The sequence below is a fragment of the Ahaetulla prasina genome, chromosome 4 (genome assembly GCF_028640845.1).
Source record: "Ahaetulla prasina isolate Xishuangbanna chromosome 4, ASM2864084v1, whole genome shotgun sequence".
NCBI classification, from domain to species: domain Eukaryota; kingdom Metazoa; phylum Chordata; class Lepidosauria; order Squamata; family Colubridae; genus Ahaetulla; species Ahaetulla prasina.
In genome coordinates, this window is record NC_080542.1 from 118410354 (window position 1) to 118426124 (window position 15771).

Consider the following 15771-nt stretch of genomic DNA (forward strand, 5'->3'; position numbering starts at 1 on the left):
TATTGAAATAGAAAAGCAGCAAATGTGAAGCTGATTAGGTTTAGCTGTGCAATAATAGGAAATTCAAAACAATTTAACATAAAAAAAAACACTCTTTAAAACTTTTGGTTGAGCACCACGAGTACAATCCTTAATTCTCACACTTCCTTAAATTAACTTTCACACTTCCTTAAATTAACTTTAACTAAAATATCGGTCCAGTAAATACTGTTGGCTGATAGGGAATTTAAAAGTAATTACTGGACAGATCTTATTTCAGAAGAGTGTTAGTCGCTATGGGAAAAAAGAATTGAGATATTAGACCACCTTTCAAGACACTCTCCCTCCAATTCAAAATTCCTGGCCATTCATGCATATATGTGAGGCATATTTAGATAATGCTCACAATCCTCTTTATTATTTTATTAGATATTCCATAGGTGGGTCCTTTCACTGAAACCATATTTGGTATCATTAAACTTATGTATGCAAATCACACTGCATATAATAATAGTTTATACAATAGAATATTGTTCTAGAATTAACATGGTTTTAAAACTGTCCACTAGAATAAAATGTAGTTCCCACGCTGCTTGCCAGTAGTTAAAATCAGAGAAGTAAATGAACTTTTTTAAAAATATAGAATGTATGTGCATTTTAGCTTTCTGACCAGATTCTAGCTGCTTGGGTGAGGTTTAGAAACTTGCTGCTGGTCAAAGCTTCAACTATTGGTATGAAGCCAGCACAGATCACCAACAATGAGACTATAAACGCTCTTTCTTCTTTGTAAAGATGGAGGACCTACAATATTCTAGAAGTCGAAAATACTGAACTATAATTAAGAACTTGGAAAAGTTTTATGCTAATTTTCATTGTAGTGAAAAACCAGCTTTTGTCAGCTTTACCAGAGAGAGATAGAACAATTAGAGCTACTTGGTTCATTTAGTGACCAGCTACCAAAATAGCTGTAATAGTACAAGCCAGTTGCTTTAAGTTGCACTTCTCCTATAAACAGGATTTTTTATTACAAACCCAACCTCTATATACTTACAGAGACTTTTGGAGCTGCATTATCCCCATGAACTGCAAGGAATGGGTTAGTAGCAGCTGGGTGAAGTGGAGATGCCTGAGAGACTGCCAGCAAGTTATTAATGGGAATCTGTGTGGCTCCTGAAAGCTGCAGTTGCTGTACTTCAGGTTGATGTTGTTGCACTAGTTGATACAGAAGAGCCTGATGCTGTTCCTTTAGTACAATAGTGGAGGTACATTGTAGTTATTACCTTATAGATTAAATTATTTTTCATGCAAGTAGTAAACATGGAGGAAAACTAAACTTTCAAATAGTTCTCACTCAGCCAGGATTATAGCTCTCTCACTGTATTCTGAGGAGTTATTTTTTATAATTTGGAGTACAAAAAGGTGACATATTATTTCATTATTCCAGGGAAGAAACCTAAAAATAGTCTTCTGAAAGCTCCTCATTGCAGAAGGATTCCACACCTAATCAGAAATTATACATGGTAGACCTTGGATACAGAATATTCAGATTCAAATTCATGACCAACTAAGTAGTTCACTAGCCCCAAATCATAGTATCTTACAAGGTTATTGTAAGAACAAAATCTCATTCTAAGCAGACGATTATGAGAGAAGAAATGTAACAGCCACAAAAAGGGAATGAAAACAAGCAGCAAACCTCTCATTCATCCTGTGAACTATAAAACAAAAAGAGAAAAAGTTGAAAGGACAGGGCAACAAAGATTATGCCAGCTGTCTTCTAGTGACATAACCAATGCAAACATTCAAATTACAACTGATGAATATGCCATGTCAAAAATCAAAATACTAGTGAGATAAGGTATAAGCAAACTTCTGTTTTTAGAAAACCATTCTGACAAGATCTTACTGAGGAATTAGAGATCTAATAGCTTCTCAAAAAGGTGTGTACTAAAAGTGCTTTTTTCAAAAGGCAGTTCAGTTCATTCTTCAGAACTGAAGAATTAATAACTTGGGTGACATTTTCTTGGGTGAAAAGCGAAACATTTTCAAAGGGGGGGGGGAAGTCCAGTTGCCTTTTGGAAAAGCACCTTTGGGACAACCATGACCTGAATGATTGAGAATCTCCATAGGCACTCTCAAAGATGTGGGTGTGTCTATCCTCCTCTTTAGAGAAATTCTGAACAATGCAAATGATTTTTCTTTGCACATATTCACCCTTTTTGGATTCAAGATTTAGAAAATGAATGGTATGGCCTTTCAACATTTACTGAAATGTTTCCTACCTTTAGTTTCCCAGCTAGCTAGCATACCCAGTAATTCGGGATGATGAAATTTGTCCTTTAGAAACAGGCACTGGGTAACAGGTTCCTCCTTGATTTAGATCAAGAAATGAACAACTGGGCAAGATTCAGTAAACTTGATTAATTCAAAATGTAATATGATGTATTTTCTTGATCATGAAGTCCTTTCTATAGGAAAATTGTAGTTAGTTTTCTATCACATTTGCACGGGGAAGGATCAGACACCCAGCAAAACATTAATTTAAACCGTTACACATTATGCAACATTGTCCTCCGCAGCCAACAAAATTCAAAAATTAAACGGGTCAAAATGGCAGCTGCATGGTCAAAATGGCAATATCTGAACTATTTTTAGTGATATTTCACTTTTTTCCTTGAGGACAACAATGTTCACTGGGAATTCATTCTTCCCTCTTCTAAACTCTCAGTTATAAGCACTAGAGAACAAGAGGATACACAAATGGAAAGATAGGAAAAGCTCCAAAATTATCTCTTTTTAGACAAAATGGGTAATGGATCTTCCTAAAGGCACTTACTGGGAATGCTAAGAATCTAAATACATTTTCAAAAATATTCCAGTGAGGTGGCTTCTAAAATCTAGATTAAGGATGAATCGGAGGAATAATCACCAAGTTGAAGAAGATTGGCATGAGCTCTGATAAGGAATGAATGAACATGATATCATCTTAGCAATGACAGTGAACCAAAAATGTGGCCAAATGACTTCAGTAGATGCAAGTTTCTCTGTCTAGGATAAAATAGTGCTGGACACGAAATCATACCAACTTAAATTCAGATGTGAGAGCTACCTTGAAGGAACTTCTCTGAGGAGGAATGTTCTGAGAATGAGAATGCAACACGTGCAAAAACTATAAACGTTATAAATCTACAAATAGGTGGTGATGGAATTTGATAAGAATATGGAGTTAGTGAATACATGCGAAGTTTTGCCTTAGTACAACTTGAACTATTCCAGGAAATACAGGTGCAAGATTTGTGATTATGAAAAACTTGTCATAGAAGAATGGGAAAGCATGGAGCCAAAGAATTTGGAGAGATATGTCCTTCAGAAACAGAATAGGCATGAGGTGATCAGGTTTGAGTTAAATGATTTTTCCCAATAAGGAAAAATGTTGGTTTTGACTTTCCCAATGGATAGGAGTACAGTTCTGCAAAAGTAGGTTTTTAGAGGGACCCAAATATGTTTCTGAGTTCAAATCATGTGCTTGAACAAAAATTGGTAAGGACTGGACAGTATAAATTAAATTCAGCAACAGCAGGAACAATAGAAGGATAATTCAAGAAGGCAGGAAATAAAAGCTTTTTCCTATTGCCCTGACTGAAATCTGAAACCACCGAAAAAGTTCTGAATTTTTAATGAGATATGTGATGGTGGTACAATAGAGATCTGCGTAATCCCTTCAGATTGTGGAAAGTTCAATCAACCTTTGGAAAAATGAGATGATCACCAGGCAATTTGGAAGACAACAAGACTACTTAGTAAATGCATGGAAGAGATAATGGAAATCTATTTCATCAAGGCAAAAAAGTCCAGTTCATGCCCATTTGCTCTCATAAACACCAGCACTTGTGAAATAGTCTTATAGTCATAAGACTCAAGGTTGGATATCTGTGAGAGAAAAAAACATGTCCTGATGAAAAACTCTTAAGTATTTTTGAACAAATGTTAAAAAGACTTTTTTAAAAATTAAAAATAAGGAATGAAATGCTTTCAGTAAAGCTGAAGAACAAAAATGTTAAAGTTGCGAAGAAAGAAAACAGATTGAAGGGAATCAATAGGAATTTATGTCTAGGGGCCGCCAATCAAACTAGTCTGAAAATCCTAGACAGGTCTGAATGGGACTCTCTGCAGATAACCCAGATGCGTGGATCAGAAATCACAATGATATATAAATTTATTTATTTATTTATTTATATCCTGAATTTATTGTTTTTACAAATAACTCAAAGCAGTGAACATATCTAACATATCTTCCGCCTCTTATTTTTTCTACAACAACCCTATAAGTTATTATTGGGCTGAGAGAGAGTGTTACCCTGTTGGATTTCATCTCTAAGGCAGGACCTGAACTCATGATCTCCTACTTTATAGCCTGGTGCCCTAACTACTAGAGCAAACTGGCTCTCCAGTTAATAGTGTTACAGTCTCTTATTGCTCTTTTATTTTTTGATGCAATAAGTGAAGACATGCCAACTATTTTAAGGTGGTCATAAGGCCTATGCTTTTTTAATCCCATTCTTCCCTGCTTTTTTAAAAAATTGCATATCTCTGGTTTATCCATGAACATTCAGAGACAGGCTGTAATATCTAAGCATCAACACTCATTCCTGAACATTGAAAATATAATGATAAAATAGAAACGCTTACTGATGTGAATTGTTGAGTATTTAGTAAGTGATGAAATTGCTGCTGTTGTTGATGCAGCAACAGTTGTCTCTGCTGGTCAGGAAGAAATCCAAGTCCAGAGGTTCTACGAAATAACAAAGTGCATTTTAGTGAGCAAACATGCTTGAATCATTTCTATACCCTATTTTCTGAAAAACTAAACCATTTAAAACTAAGATATATTCAGATGTATGCGCCTAGGCTGATCATGTATTTTTATAAGCATATACTCATTTTTTATCTTAAAAGTTTACTTATACAACATTTACTGATGTAACATTAGAAGATAAGTACAACTGAACTAGCAATGTATTTAATATCACTGATATGCTAACAAAATAACTGATGTATTAATCATACCAATATTGAAAACCTCATCTATTTTCAGTGGCATGCTGAGCTATGCTGAAGAAGCAAGGATGAGAGCCACAAATGCCTCTTTATATATTTTAAAAATATAGGGAATTTTTAAATTCTTGTAGTGCAGGAAAACTACCTGCACTACATCTAGTCCTCAATTTATGACCATAGTGAGTACAGAATTTCAGTCATAAATCTTTATGGTTGTATGAGGCATTGCTGATCAGATTTGGTTTTATGAACTTTTTATGACAGTTGTAAAGATAATCACCACAGCTATTAAGCAAACCATGTGGTCATTAAGTAAATCCAGCATTTCGAATGGGCTTTCAAATTTCTGCTGGAAAATGGCAAAATATGTTGCAAATTGTGGTCGAGATCGCAGAATGGTGCAGTGAATTGTAAATATGAGCTAGTTGCAAGGCTTAAGATGCAATAATGTGTCTGGGGGTGGGGGTGGGAATGTGGTGCCAGTAATCAGGAACTTTTGAGGATGGATTGTAAAAAGCATTTTAAAATCTGTGGTAACTTCAACCAATTGTTAAGCAACCAGTCGTATATGCAGTCATACATTCCTGCATATAAAAAAACAGCACATATTTTCCAAAACAAATTAAAATATACATTTAATAATACCAGGGTCAATATAGAATATTTTCAGATTAAGCATTAAAAATCTGTTATTTTCTGCCATTTCTAAGTTTCAGACATTCTTTATTTTAATGGACAATTTTGTAATCCACTGCAAACATTTTAACTATTTCATTCTAGAATTCCTCATTTAGTATTTGGAGTTCCATATTTCTTTTCACTCAATCACTAACTATGGACTTTTCATCACTTCTTCTGGAAAATTAAATTTTTTTCAGGTCTCAATTTTCATATAATTTAACCATTGGTTCTATATAAACACTATATAATTAAATACAGTACAAATTTGATATTTAACTTTTCCTATGAAGGACACTAATAAATCTAATATTTTATGAGCCATCTGGCAAAAGTAATATTCAAAGCAAATGGGAGTAATTGAAGAGAACATGTATGCCAAAGCAACTGATGAAATCGAACATTAGCAATGCTGCCTGTTGCACCTAAGTTATTTATGTGATGCAAAACATGGGGAGTCATACATTTTATATAAACAAAGCATCAACCTGGCCACTAGTCAAACAATGAATGCTGATTATGTATGGAAAACCTACATTTTTATATCAATCTTAAAATTGAGTTCCCATTTCCCTTTCCAAAGTAGCTTTGAAGATTGTTGACCAGTGAAGCAGCTTTGAGTGGTATGAAATCTTGAATGATAGGAATAAAGCCCAAGTTGGTACAAATATCATAGGATAGTTGTGATTAGTTTTATTTTATTAATTTATACGGCTGCTCTACTTGTAAAAATGACTCAGTGTTATGCTAGCTGAAGATAAAGTAAAATGGTAAACATTTATTTCATCGTACACAATTTATGGAAATGGAATAACTGCTTCCTGGAGGCTTACGCATCCTACTTGTCTTCTAAGTATTTGCTGATTCTTATTAATTCAGTTAGCCAAACTGAATTTACAATCAGCATTGCCGGATTATATTTCTTATCTGGAAGACAAGTTCCTCCTATTACCTTAAAAAGATTAACAATTTTTCTTAAATAAACTAAATAAAAAAAAATTATAGTTTTGAGACAATAACTACTCTCTATCAAGCATACTAACTTTAAACTTCAGTAGAGGATAGTGGCATCTCAAATTGAAATCCTCTATCTGAATAACTAGAGATGTGTTTGACAAAGGTATCAAAAGATTTGACTTAAAAGTCATCAATATGCAGATGAACTACAAATCAAATAACCATTTTTATGTATTAATTTAAGAAGAATATCTGAATAAGAATTTGGAAACAATGGGTGAGGCTGAAACTTAATTCTGATATTGAAATTGGGCTAGGACAGTACCAAAACGATAAGAGATTGATATAGATAGAGAACCTCAACTGCTTCTGGATGCCATTGCACTTTCCGAAGATTTAATGCTACAATTTGAGATGCTCCTTGACATTATACTATTTTGGTGATGATAATGTAGATAACGGCAACAGCAAGAGTGCCTTTAATCTACCTTACGATAACAGACAAGGCCTCATATTTGTTACTGGCAGTTTGGAAGCACTAACACAACTCCATTTTTGGCACACAAGTAGGAAGAAAACTAGGTTAGGCATTTAGAATGTATAACTCCAGTATTATAAGAATCCAGTTTAGTCTTCCCCCTAAAATTTTAAGCCATTTGGATCTTGGATGCCTGATGAAGTAATTACCTTCATGGAAACTTAAATTTGAGAACCTAGGACCTACATGAGACAGAATTTTTTTGATGATGGTCATCATTCTGTGGAGCATCTTCTTTGATTTTCTACTGTAGACTGATTTATTATGCCTTTATGCTGCTTAATTTGCACAGCATGAATGCATGCTGGGCTTGAGACTAGATTGCTAAATTGTTTCAGAAAACACTCTGACTTTTCTCTTTTCCCATACATATATGATTAATTTTGTATTCCCATAAACATTGTAACATAAAATGCAAACTGTGAGATAGAAAGAGTAGAGAATGCACTTCGGAATGTATTTATTTATTTGTTTGAACCTATATGCCACCAAATCCAAACATACTTTGGTAAATTGTGTAGTGCAAGATGGACATAAGAGAGACAAAAACCTGTAAGCAAGTACTTTCATCATTAAGAATATTATATCCAAATATAGCTATTTACATATCTATTTGGCAAAATAATTTACCTGTTACTGAGTGTGGTTGGCAGAGGATGCACTGCATTTGGTGGCACAGCTGTGTGAGCTAGAGGAGAAGGATTCTGTGATATTGTAGCAGAAGTCTGAATTACTCCATTTAAAGCCCCAGCGATTCCATTGATTGCCAGCTGGTTACCTGGCAGAGTTCCAATTATTCCACCCACTGTGGGAATGTTGGATGTTACAGTTTGCATTCCACTGGCAAGTGCCCCCACCGTCACACCATTGACCTGTTGAACTCCTCCAACTCCTGGGCCTTGCTGAGCTGGACTTTGCCCAGCAGGTGGTGGAGTGGAAAGAGCAGAGGAACTGCTAGTGCTTTGTCCACTGGAATGTATTTCCTAATAAAAATACAAAGACTCAGCTATGTCAAACTTCACAAAACAGCAAAATAATAGGAAATTAGTATTAACTAATGAGATATGTAAAAGCTATTAAAAAAACAGTACCTGATTTAATACAGGGAGGGAATTGTCAGGTAGAAAACTGCTTCCCAGGTTAGGGCTTTTGCTGCTGTTTAGAGAATCAGAGCTAACAGCTAGAGTGACAATTGAAAAACAATTTTAATAAGGTCTTATGCTTTTTGATGCAGAAATTATATGAGGATATTTAATAAAATCTAAACTTTGAAACTAATAAATCAAGCTATTTATGTCCACAATTTTTATTGCTGATAATGGATTCAATCACAGCTGGAAGACAAAGTTAAAAAGAAAGTTGTTATTTGAACTGCAATTTTTATCATATTTAGGGGGGAAATCCCATTACCTGTGAATGATTTTTGACATCATAAAGGTACATAAACTGATAATTTAAATCAATTTCCCTTTTGGTCATCCTCAAAAGTTTAAGCATATCTAATATGCATGTGCCTTTCTCTTTGAAAATATACTCAGGCTTTATTCATTTTGGAAGACATTTATAAGAAAGAGGAATAATAAAATTATTTTTCCCACAGAGATAACATTCATCATTTATTTAGGTAACAGCCTACAAGCCTTTTAGAAATTGTTGTAAAACTCAATTTAAAAGAGAGACCTACTTTTCTCTACTTACCAGTCTGTGCTGAAAATGTAGGCATTTGATGAGAAGGACTTGGGTTGGTTGTTATTGTTGGGAAAGGAACTGAAAGCTGGGCATTTAAGAGCTGGAGGCGCTCCTTTTTAGCAGTTAGATTTTTAATCTGTTCTTCTAAGTGGCGATTTTCAACTTGAAGCTGGTGTAAAGATTTCAGCATGCCTAAAACTAAACAAAAACATTTTAAAACCCTGAAAGTTCCAGCTAAAAATTGTTTGGGCATCATTCTGTATATGCAATTAGATTGGTACATTATTGTAACTATTTGTTTGCTAATAAATTACTGGATAATATTTCTTGCAATGTAAATTATGTCTATATAAAATATTGAAAAAATAGAAAATATTTCAACGTTCCTTGAAATTAGCCACAATAAGAATTAAATTAATGTGTTATTTCTACATAAGACAGACAGACCAGAAGGTGCACAAGATCAGTTCATCCACAAATAATTAGCCCGATTCCTCCCTTGCTGGAAGTATAGTGCCAATGCCACTATGGAAAGAGCAGTATCTTTATTGTTATATCAAAAATATTGTGAAATTCTTAAACATAATTTTTTATAAGCAAAAAAAAGTTCAGTCCAGAGTTTTTGAAGCACAGGCAATTATTTGCCTTTCCAACGTTTGTGAACAAATTGTACATATGTTTTCTACTTTATTCAATTTGAAATGGAATTTTAAAAAAAACATTTTAAAAATTTGCCTTTTATTAACAAATAGTAACAGTGTAGTTTCAGAAAAGAAAATATACCTAATTATAAAATTTAATGAATCATTATAACCTCAAGACAATTGCTGATGTAAAAAGAAAAACCCCACAGAATTTCTGTAATCAATGAGAACTTTTTATTGCATATTAAATCAACAGAATCCAGCTGTTTCCAATGTCCATTTAAAGAGGACCCAGCAGGGATCATTAAGACTCCTGAAGCTCTTGCCCTCTTCCTGCAAATAAAGCATATCCTCAGTCATTTCTATTCTGAAATTTGAATTTTAGATAAATTTCGGAACTTTCCTCAGTTAGAACATAAAGACAGTTTAGCCATTATAGTATCATAAAAGCTGCTTTTAAAATTCTAAATTGTATTTGTTTAACATGACCTTTAGGCCTAGTACAGACACAAGTATAGCAGTGCAGGCACATCTGGTCATTTCCCAAGGATTTAGCTTTTTATCCCTCCTCTTCAAGAATATACAAAGGAACTCTCAGTATGCCCAAATGAGATGCAATAAGACTTAGCTAAACCTGTCCTCCAGCTATCATGTTTAAAGGATTATCCCTGCATGAATTTCCTCACAATTAGCATTTTTGTCAGGATACCATTCATAAAAACACACAAAGTACACACACACACACACACACACACACACACACACACACACACGTGCATACATACCTCTAGATGGCACTTCACTCATGATCGGTAATCAAGAAAATATACTAAAGAAACTTTTTTAAAAATAGTAAAATAATTTTAAAACAATTCAAATATTTAATCCATTTATATGCATATGTAATCAGAATATCACTAGTCATTGAAGATTAAGATAAGCTTTAATTACATCTTTTCAAAATAAATTTATGATCTCATCTTTCATTATCAAATTCTTTCTTATCACCATCCTCCCACTTCAGAATAATTCTGCAGCAAAATTAAAGTAATTGACTAACGTTTTAGGCATGTCTTTATATACCAGGAATGAAACATATGATTAGAATCACATTTTAAACATATGGGTATATTCCAGGAATGATGATCATCTTTCAAATATAAAATTTATAAACATCAATAATAGTTTTCTGATGGATATTAGATTACATAGTAAGGCCATCAATGTATATCGTTAACAGCAATCAAAAAATTAACCAGGACAGGATGAAAAACTTACTATCACTGGGAGTTCCTTGTTCCAGCAAGAACTGTTGTCCCTCACTCCACTGCCTCTCCAGAAGTTGTTCTATAGTAGATGGTGTTGGAGGCAAATGTTCTACACTGCTATTTCCAGATTGATCATAACGAATCTGTAAGTTGCTTACAGGAGACCTGTAGAAAGGTTATGAATTACACTAAAAGAACAAAGGGAGAGGAGATATATACAACATACACATATCAGTTTTCTTGGCTATTCTTAACTCTTTTAATCAATCCTCCTTAAGATACCTATATGTCTCAGCACCAAATAGTTTAATGATGAAGTTCCCGCATGTCAATTCTTTTAGGAGAGTTTTGCACTAAAATCAAAACTTCAATTATTTAGGTGAACTAATTTAATGTGACATAGATAACTGAAAGTGTACTGATTTTCAGGATATTTTAATAACATATAAACATAATAAGAAATATGTACATATATATAATGAAATTAATTATAATACACTTAGAAAATATCAGACCAAATAAGTACCTTGATAAAATGCTCAGCCCTATGACACAAAGAGCAAAACTGTCTCTTTCAATTAAATATCTACAGAAGATATAACAAAAAACAGCTATCATGCCCAGACATCTTCACTTAAAATGAATATTTTTGGTAAGATTTCATCTGACATCACTATATAACTGAATTCAGAAATTAATAACAACAGAAAAAGCCCTTTTGGAATGTAACAGCAGTCATAATGATGTGCAGGAAAGTATTAAATATTTATGTAGCCAGTACACTAATTTAGGAAATCATGACCAACATTTAATTTACAGAGGCCTTAACAATTTGGGAAGTTTTATATTCTAAAATGCACACAAACCAACACTACAAATTATTTGATGACAATGACTTCAGCTAAAATGTCAAATGTGAAGCATTTTATATCTGTGTTTAGAAATATCATTACAGCAGCATGATGTATCAAAATAATCAAATCCCAGAACTTGTACATAACTATTTTGAAATTAAATAAATTTAGCAACCCTTTTCTGTTGGTGAATTGTAATTGTTCCCTTGCTCCACTGTAAATATATATAACATTATTTTCCCATGTTCCCAGCTATCATTGAAAATACACATATTAATACACATGCACACATACAGCCAGCATTCCAGGTTTTTTTTTTACACAATAGAAGGTATATACCAAGCAATCAGTGAGGGTGGAGATGAAATAATGAATAAATTATATGCATATATTATACAAATGTACTTAATCATGATTTAATGTTGTAGACCAGAATTATTTCTGCTACTAAAAGGAACCATTATTTTCTTAGTTTTTAGGATTAAAATTTCAAATAGATCATAACCCTTCACCAGTTGTTGTTGTTGCTTTTTGTTTTGTTTTACTATGCACTCAAATTACAGTGTTTAAGCAATTATTTTTCTCTTTAATATCAGAATTCACCCAATAGTAAATTGCTCTTCTGTATGGTTAATCAACCACATCATCCATGTCTAGGATGAGATAATATACTGTATTGAATTATACAATTATTAAATTAAGATAAAAATATTTATCGATTTTACTAGCCAATGACTAGCAAATTACTGACATATTTTCAAAAGGTATTGTATTCTTCAAGCAGTATTGCTACATAATATGTTAACCTGAATGCATTGCTGAACCCTGGTATAAACTTTATGGAAATACTTGAAGATTATATAGCCACAGATGAATAAGAGATTGCAAAATTAAAATCTCTTGGATACTTGGCTAAGTGTATGTGTAAAGAAAGAGTGACAGAGAACAAATCACCCATACCTACGTATTTCTTGAATAATACCTCTGAGAAACAATATTAGCCTTTGCTGGATTTTTGTTACTAGATTCACTGAAGGTCACTAGCTAGATATAATTCTGACAGCTTTTATATTAAAAGTAGGTGAATATGATTAAAATGAAGAGGACTCTTTGCTATGTTTAATGTGACCTGTCTTAGATTATTTTTGCCACATTTGAGAAATGAAAATCTTTACATACATTCTATAGTACTGTGAATCTTCTAAATTCGTCCTCTGTATATCAATATACATGTTTATAAAGTAGTATGTTTGTATTAATGCTAGCACTGTGTATAAATTTGGCAATTCTATCTATTTCAATCCATGCATATTTTATTATAATTGACAAAATCCAAAAGATAACAAAATATTTTTTCTCAGTATTATGTCTTAATTCTGATTCCTTAATTCTCTTATCTTCTTAACACCTTAAAACAGTGGGCAAAATCCTTCTAAAAAAACTAAAATAAAAAGTTAACTGTCTTAAACATTATTCACAGGGTTTACATTAAAATTAAGATTTAACAAATTTGAAAAGGAGCATGAAGAACAAAGAAATATTACATTCTCAATTTAATTTAGTTTAAAATGAATTACTAGGGACAGGAACCTTACAAATAATTATGAATAAAAGCCGTTCAAACTAAACCATTTTAACCTAGAGATCTACTTTATTATATAACTTTATATTTCAGTAAGTAGAGGTATATTTCTACAACACTTAATTAGAAGTCAATCACACTCAGCTTCAAAAGATTTTAAAGGATTTATTCCTAAAATGACATTGGCCTAATTTGCAGAGTGGATATATTTTTCAGTCAGACTTTGAGATCTCCAGGTTCTTGAAAATCTGGCCACATATCACTAACACACACTTTATCCATGATATAGCAATTCATAAGCAAAAGTGGCACACTGACATTCTTTTTTTAAGTTTATTACCCATGCATTAACTATTTGCAGACTATAGTAGAAATATGTACTACCAATCATACATTAAAATGAAACACTTTTAAAATGCTACCCAATCATTATTAGAAAATCTTCCACATTCAAACTGTGCAGTACCATGGTTTTATGCTAGTGATATATCAACTGCTGATTGAATCCTGGTTGTTTTAAATTTTAAAAAATATTGATTTCACTCCCTATACAAGATTCTTCCCTTTTTTCAGTGTGGTTACACTCAAAAAAGATACAAATATTTACATTTAATATTCTTATGATAGCATCCATTTGATAATTGCTTTTCTGTAAAATTAACTATATTAGTGAGACCAGATAATGTAAAAAAATGTACCTAATTCTTCAGTAATTTCCATGCATGAGAAAAAGACATAGCTTTATTATGTTAGATATATCCCTGTGAATTCAAAGTAATCTAAAATATTTTCTTACTCCAACTGAACATATCTAAATAATTTTATTCAACTTAAATAGGGCACCTTATAAAAGTTTCTGTAGTTTAAAAATATTTTTCCCCCTTAAATGATTGTAAATTTTGCTTACCGTGGTGAAATACTTCCTTTGGGTGAACCTCCCCTTCCAACCAGGCTCCGGCTATTGTCTCCAAGATCTTGATCTGCACAGCAAATATTTCACAGCCAAAAGTGACTCTTTCTGAACTAAGATTTTAAAATGTCGCAGACTGAGCTCATTTCAAGATGTCCTTCATTATTAGCAATTATTCCAGTAGCAATATCAGAGAGGACTACTACTTTAAAGCTGCTAACTGCAATGGATAAAGTATTCTCCGTACAAATTTCTGTGGGTGAAGCAGGCCATGGATTAGCCTTAGTCTTTTCATTGCTTTCAGTTTTACAGCACACAAGCATGGTTTGTATTTCTAGTACCCTCCCCTCAGCCACTTTTAATTTCTGCAGTGAAAGTAATGAATCACAGCTGCGGACAGCTAATCTGTATGCTTATCACAGCAAATCCTCAGGCTTTGTATTTTTTAACACTTTGCATCCCAGGAAAATTCACAAACCATACTCCACATAGTCACTTCTACCAGTAACTTTTTCTCACAAAATTTTAGCAACAAATGCTAGAAAATGTTTCTCTTCTATTAAAGCAAGAGTAAGTATTTAGTAATTTAGTATTTTAGGTAAAAATAAAAAACAAGAGATGAAAATATTTAAAAAAAAAACATTTTGTCAAATATACTGAAATGCCTTGCATGGCATGACTCAAAAGGGTTATTTTTCCCTATGGCCTCTCAATAAAATAACCCTATCTGCCCCTTTCAAGGCAGCCCTCCCCCTATTCTGCAGCAAATGACCCTTGGCCTTTTAGAGGGCAAGACATGACTGATCCATTCTTGGTAAACTGCTAAACTCATTCCCTTCCCCCAGATAGGCATGACTATTAGGACATGTCAACAAATCCTTAAAGATAGAATGAAACAAAGCAAATCCAGAAGCTCATTAATTTTTTTAAAAAACTAGTACTATGAAAAAGACCAACTAGTATTCATTCAGTTACTGGTGAATTTATGTAATAGGATCTCAGATATACCAGCTCGGAGATCATGTAATTCCATAAATTATGCAAATAAAGATTTAAACGATTCACAACAAAAACCCAATGCTACTTTCATTGCAAAGAACTAAAGCAACTGAACACATCAATCACAAAAAGTCACAAGAGACATTGTTGCATTCCTGCCTGCTCATTGCTCTGCTTAAACATTTACATTTCACATACTCTGTGGCGTAAAACATTATTTATGTGTAAAATGCATCTAGCAGTTGAGCATGGAAATAAATAAAAAGAAACATTTTTTTAGAAATACATATACTATTAAAAAATTTTTAACTTGCCTAACTGAATGTTTTCAGCTTCTGTGGTATGTGATGCCATTGTCGAGTTGGAATTTAACCTATTGCCATAGACATGTGAGGGAGGAAGGCCAAGAGAAGATCCAGGTAATGCCTGCCAAAACACAGAATTATTGAAATTTGAAATATGCAAAGGAAAATCTTAAAAGGAATCTTTAACGTATTAAATTAAAAATTGAAGTAGTCAATCCAATAAAGTTATCAAGTATCCTGTTGATAGAAGTTTAAAAGCACAGTAAAAATGCATTTGCAGGATTTTCTTTATAAGTGAAATTAAAATGAA

General features: G+C 33.0%; 1 protein-coding gene across 1 annotated transcript in view; it reads right to left on the reverse strand.

Annotated features, from left to right (window-relative positions):
* MLLT10 (MLLT10 histone lysine methyltransferase DOT1L cofactor) overlaps positions 1 to 15771 on the reverse strand; it is a 174427-nt gene that overhangs the window by 3569 nt on the left and 155087 nt on the right. The window contains 8 exon segments of the mRNA XM_058181854.1: positions 1031 to 1222; positions 4669 to 4771; positions 7841 to 8193; positions 8302 to 8390; positions 8909 to 9097; positions 10822 to 10976; positions 14155 to 14227; positions 15471 to 15582. Coding sequence (XP_058037837.1) covers positions 1031 to 1222; positions 4669 to 4771; positions 7841 to 8193; positions 8302 to 8390; positions 8909 to 9097; positions 10822 to 10976; positions 14155 to 14227; positions 15471 to 15582 — 1266 coding nt within the window.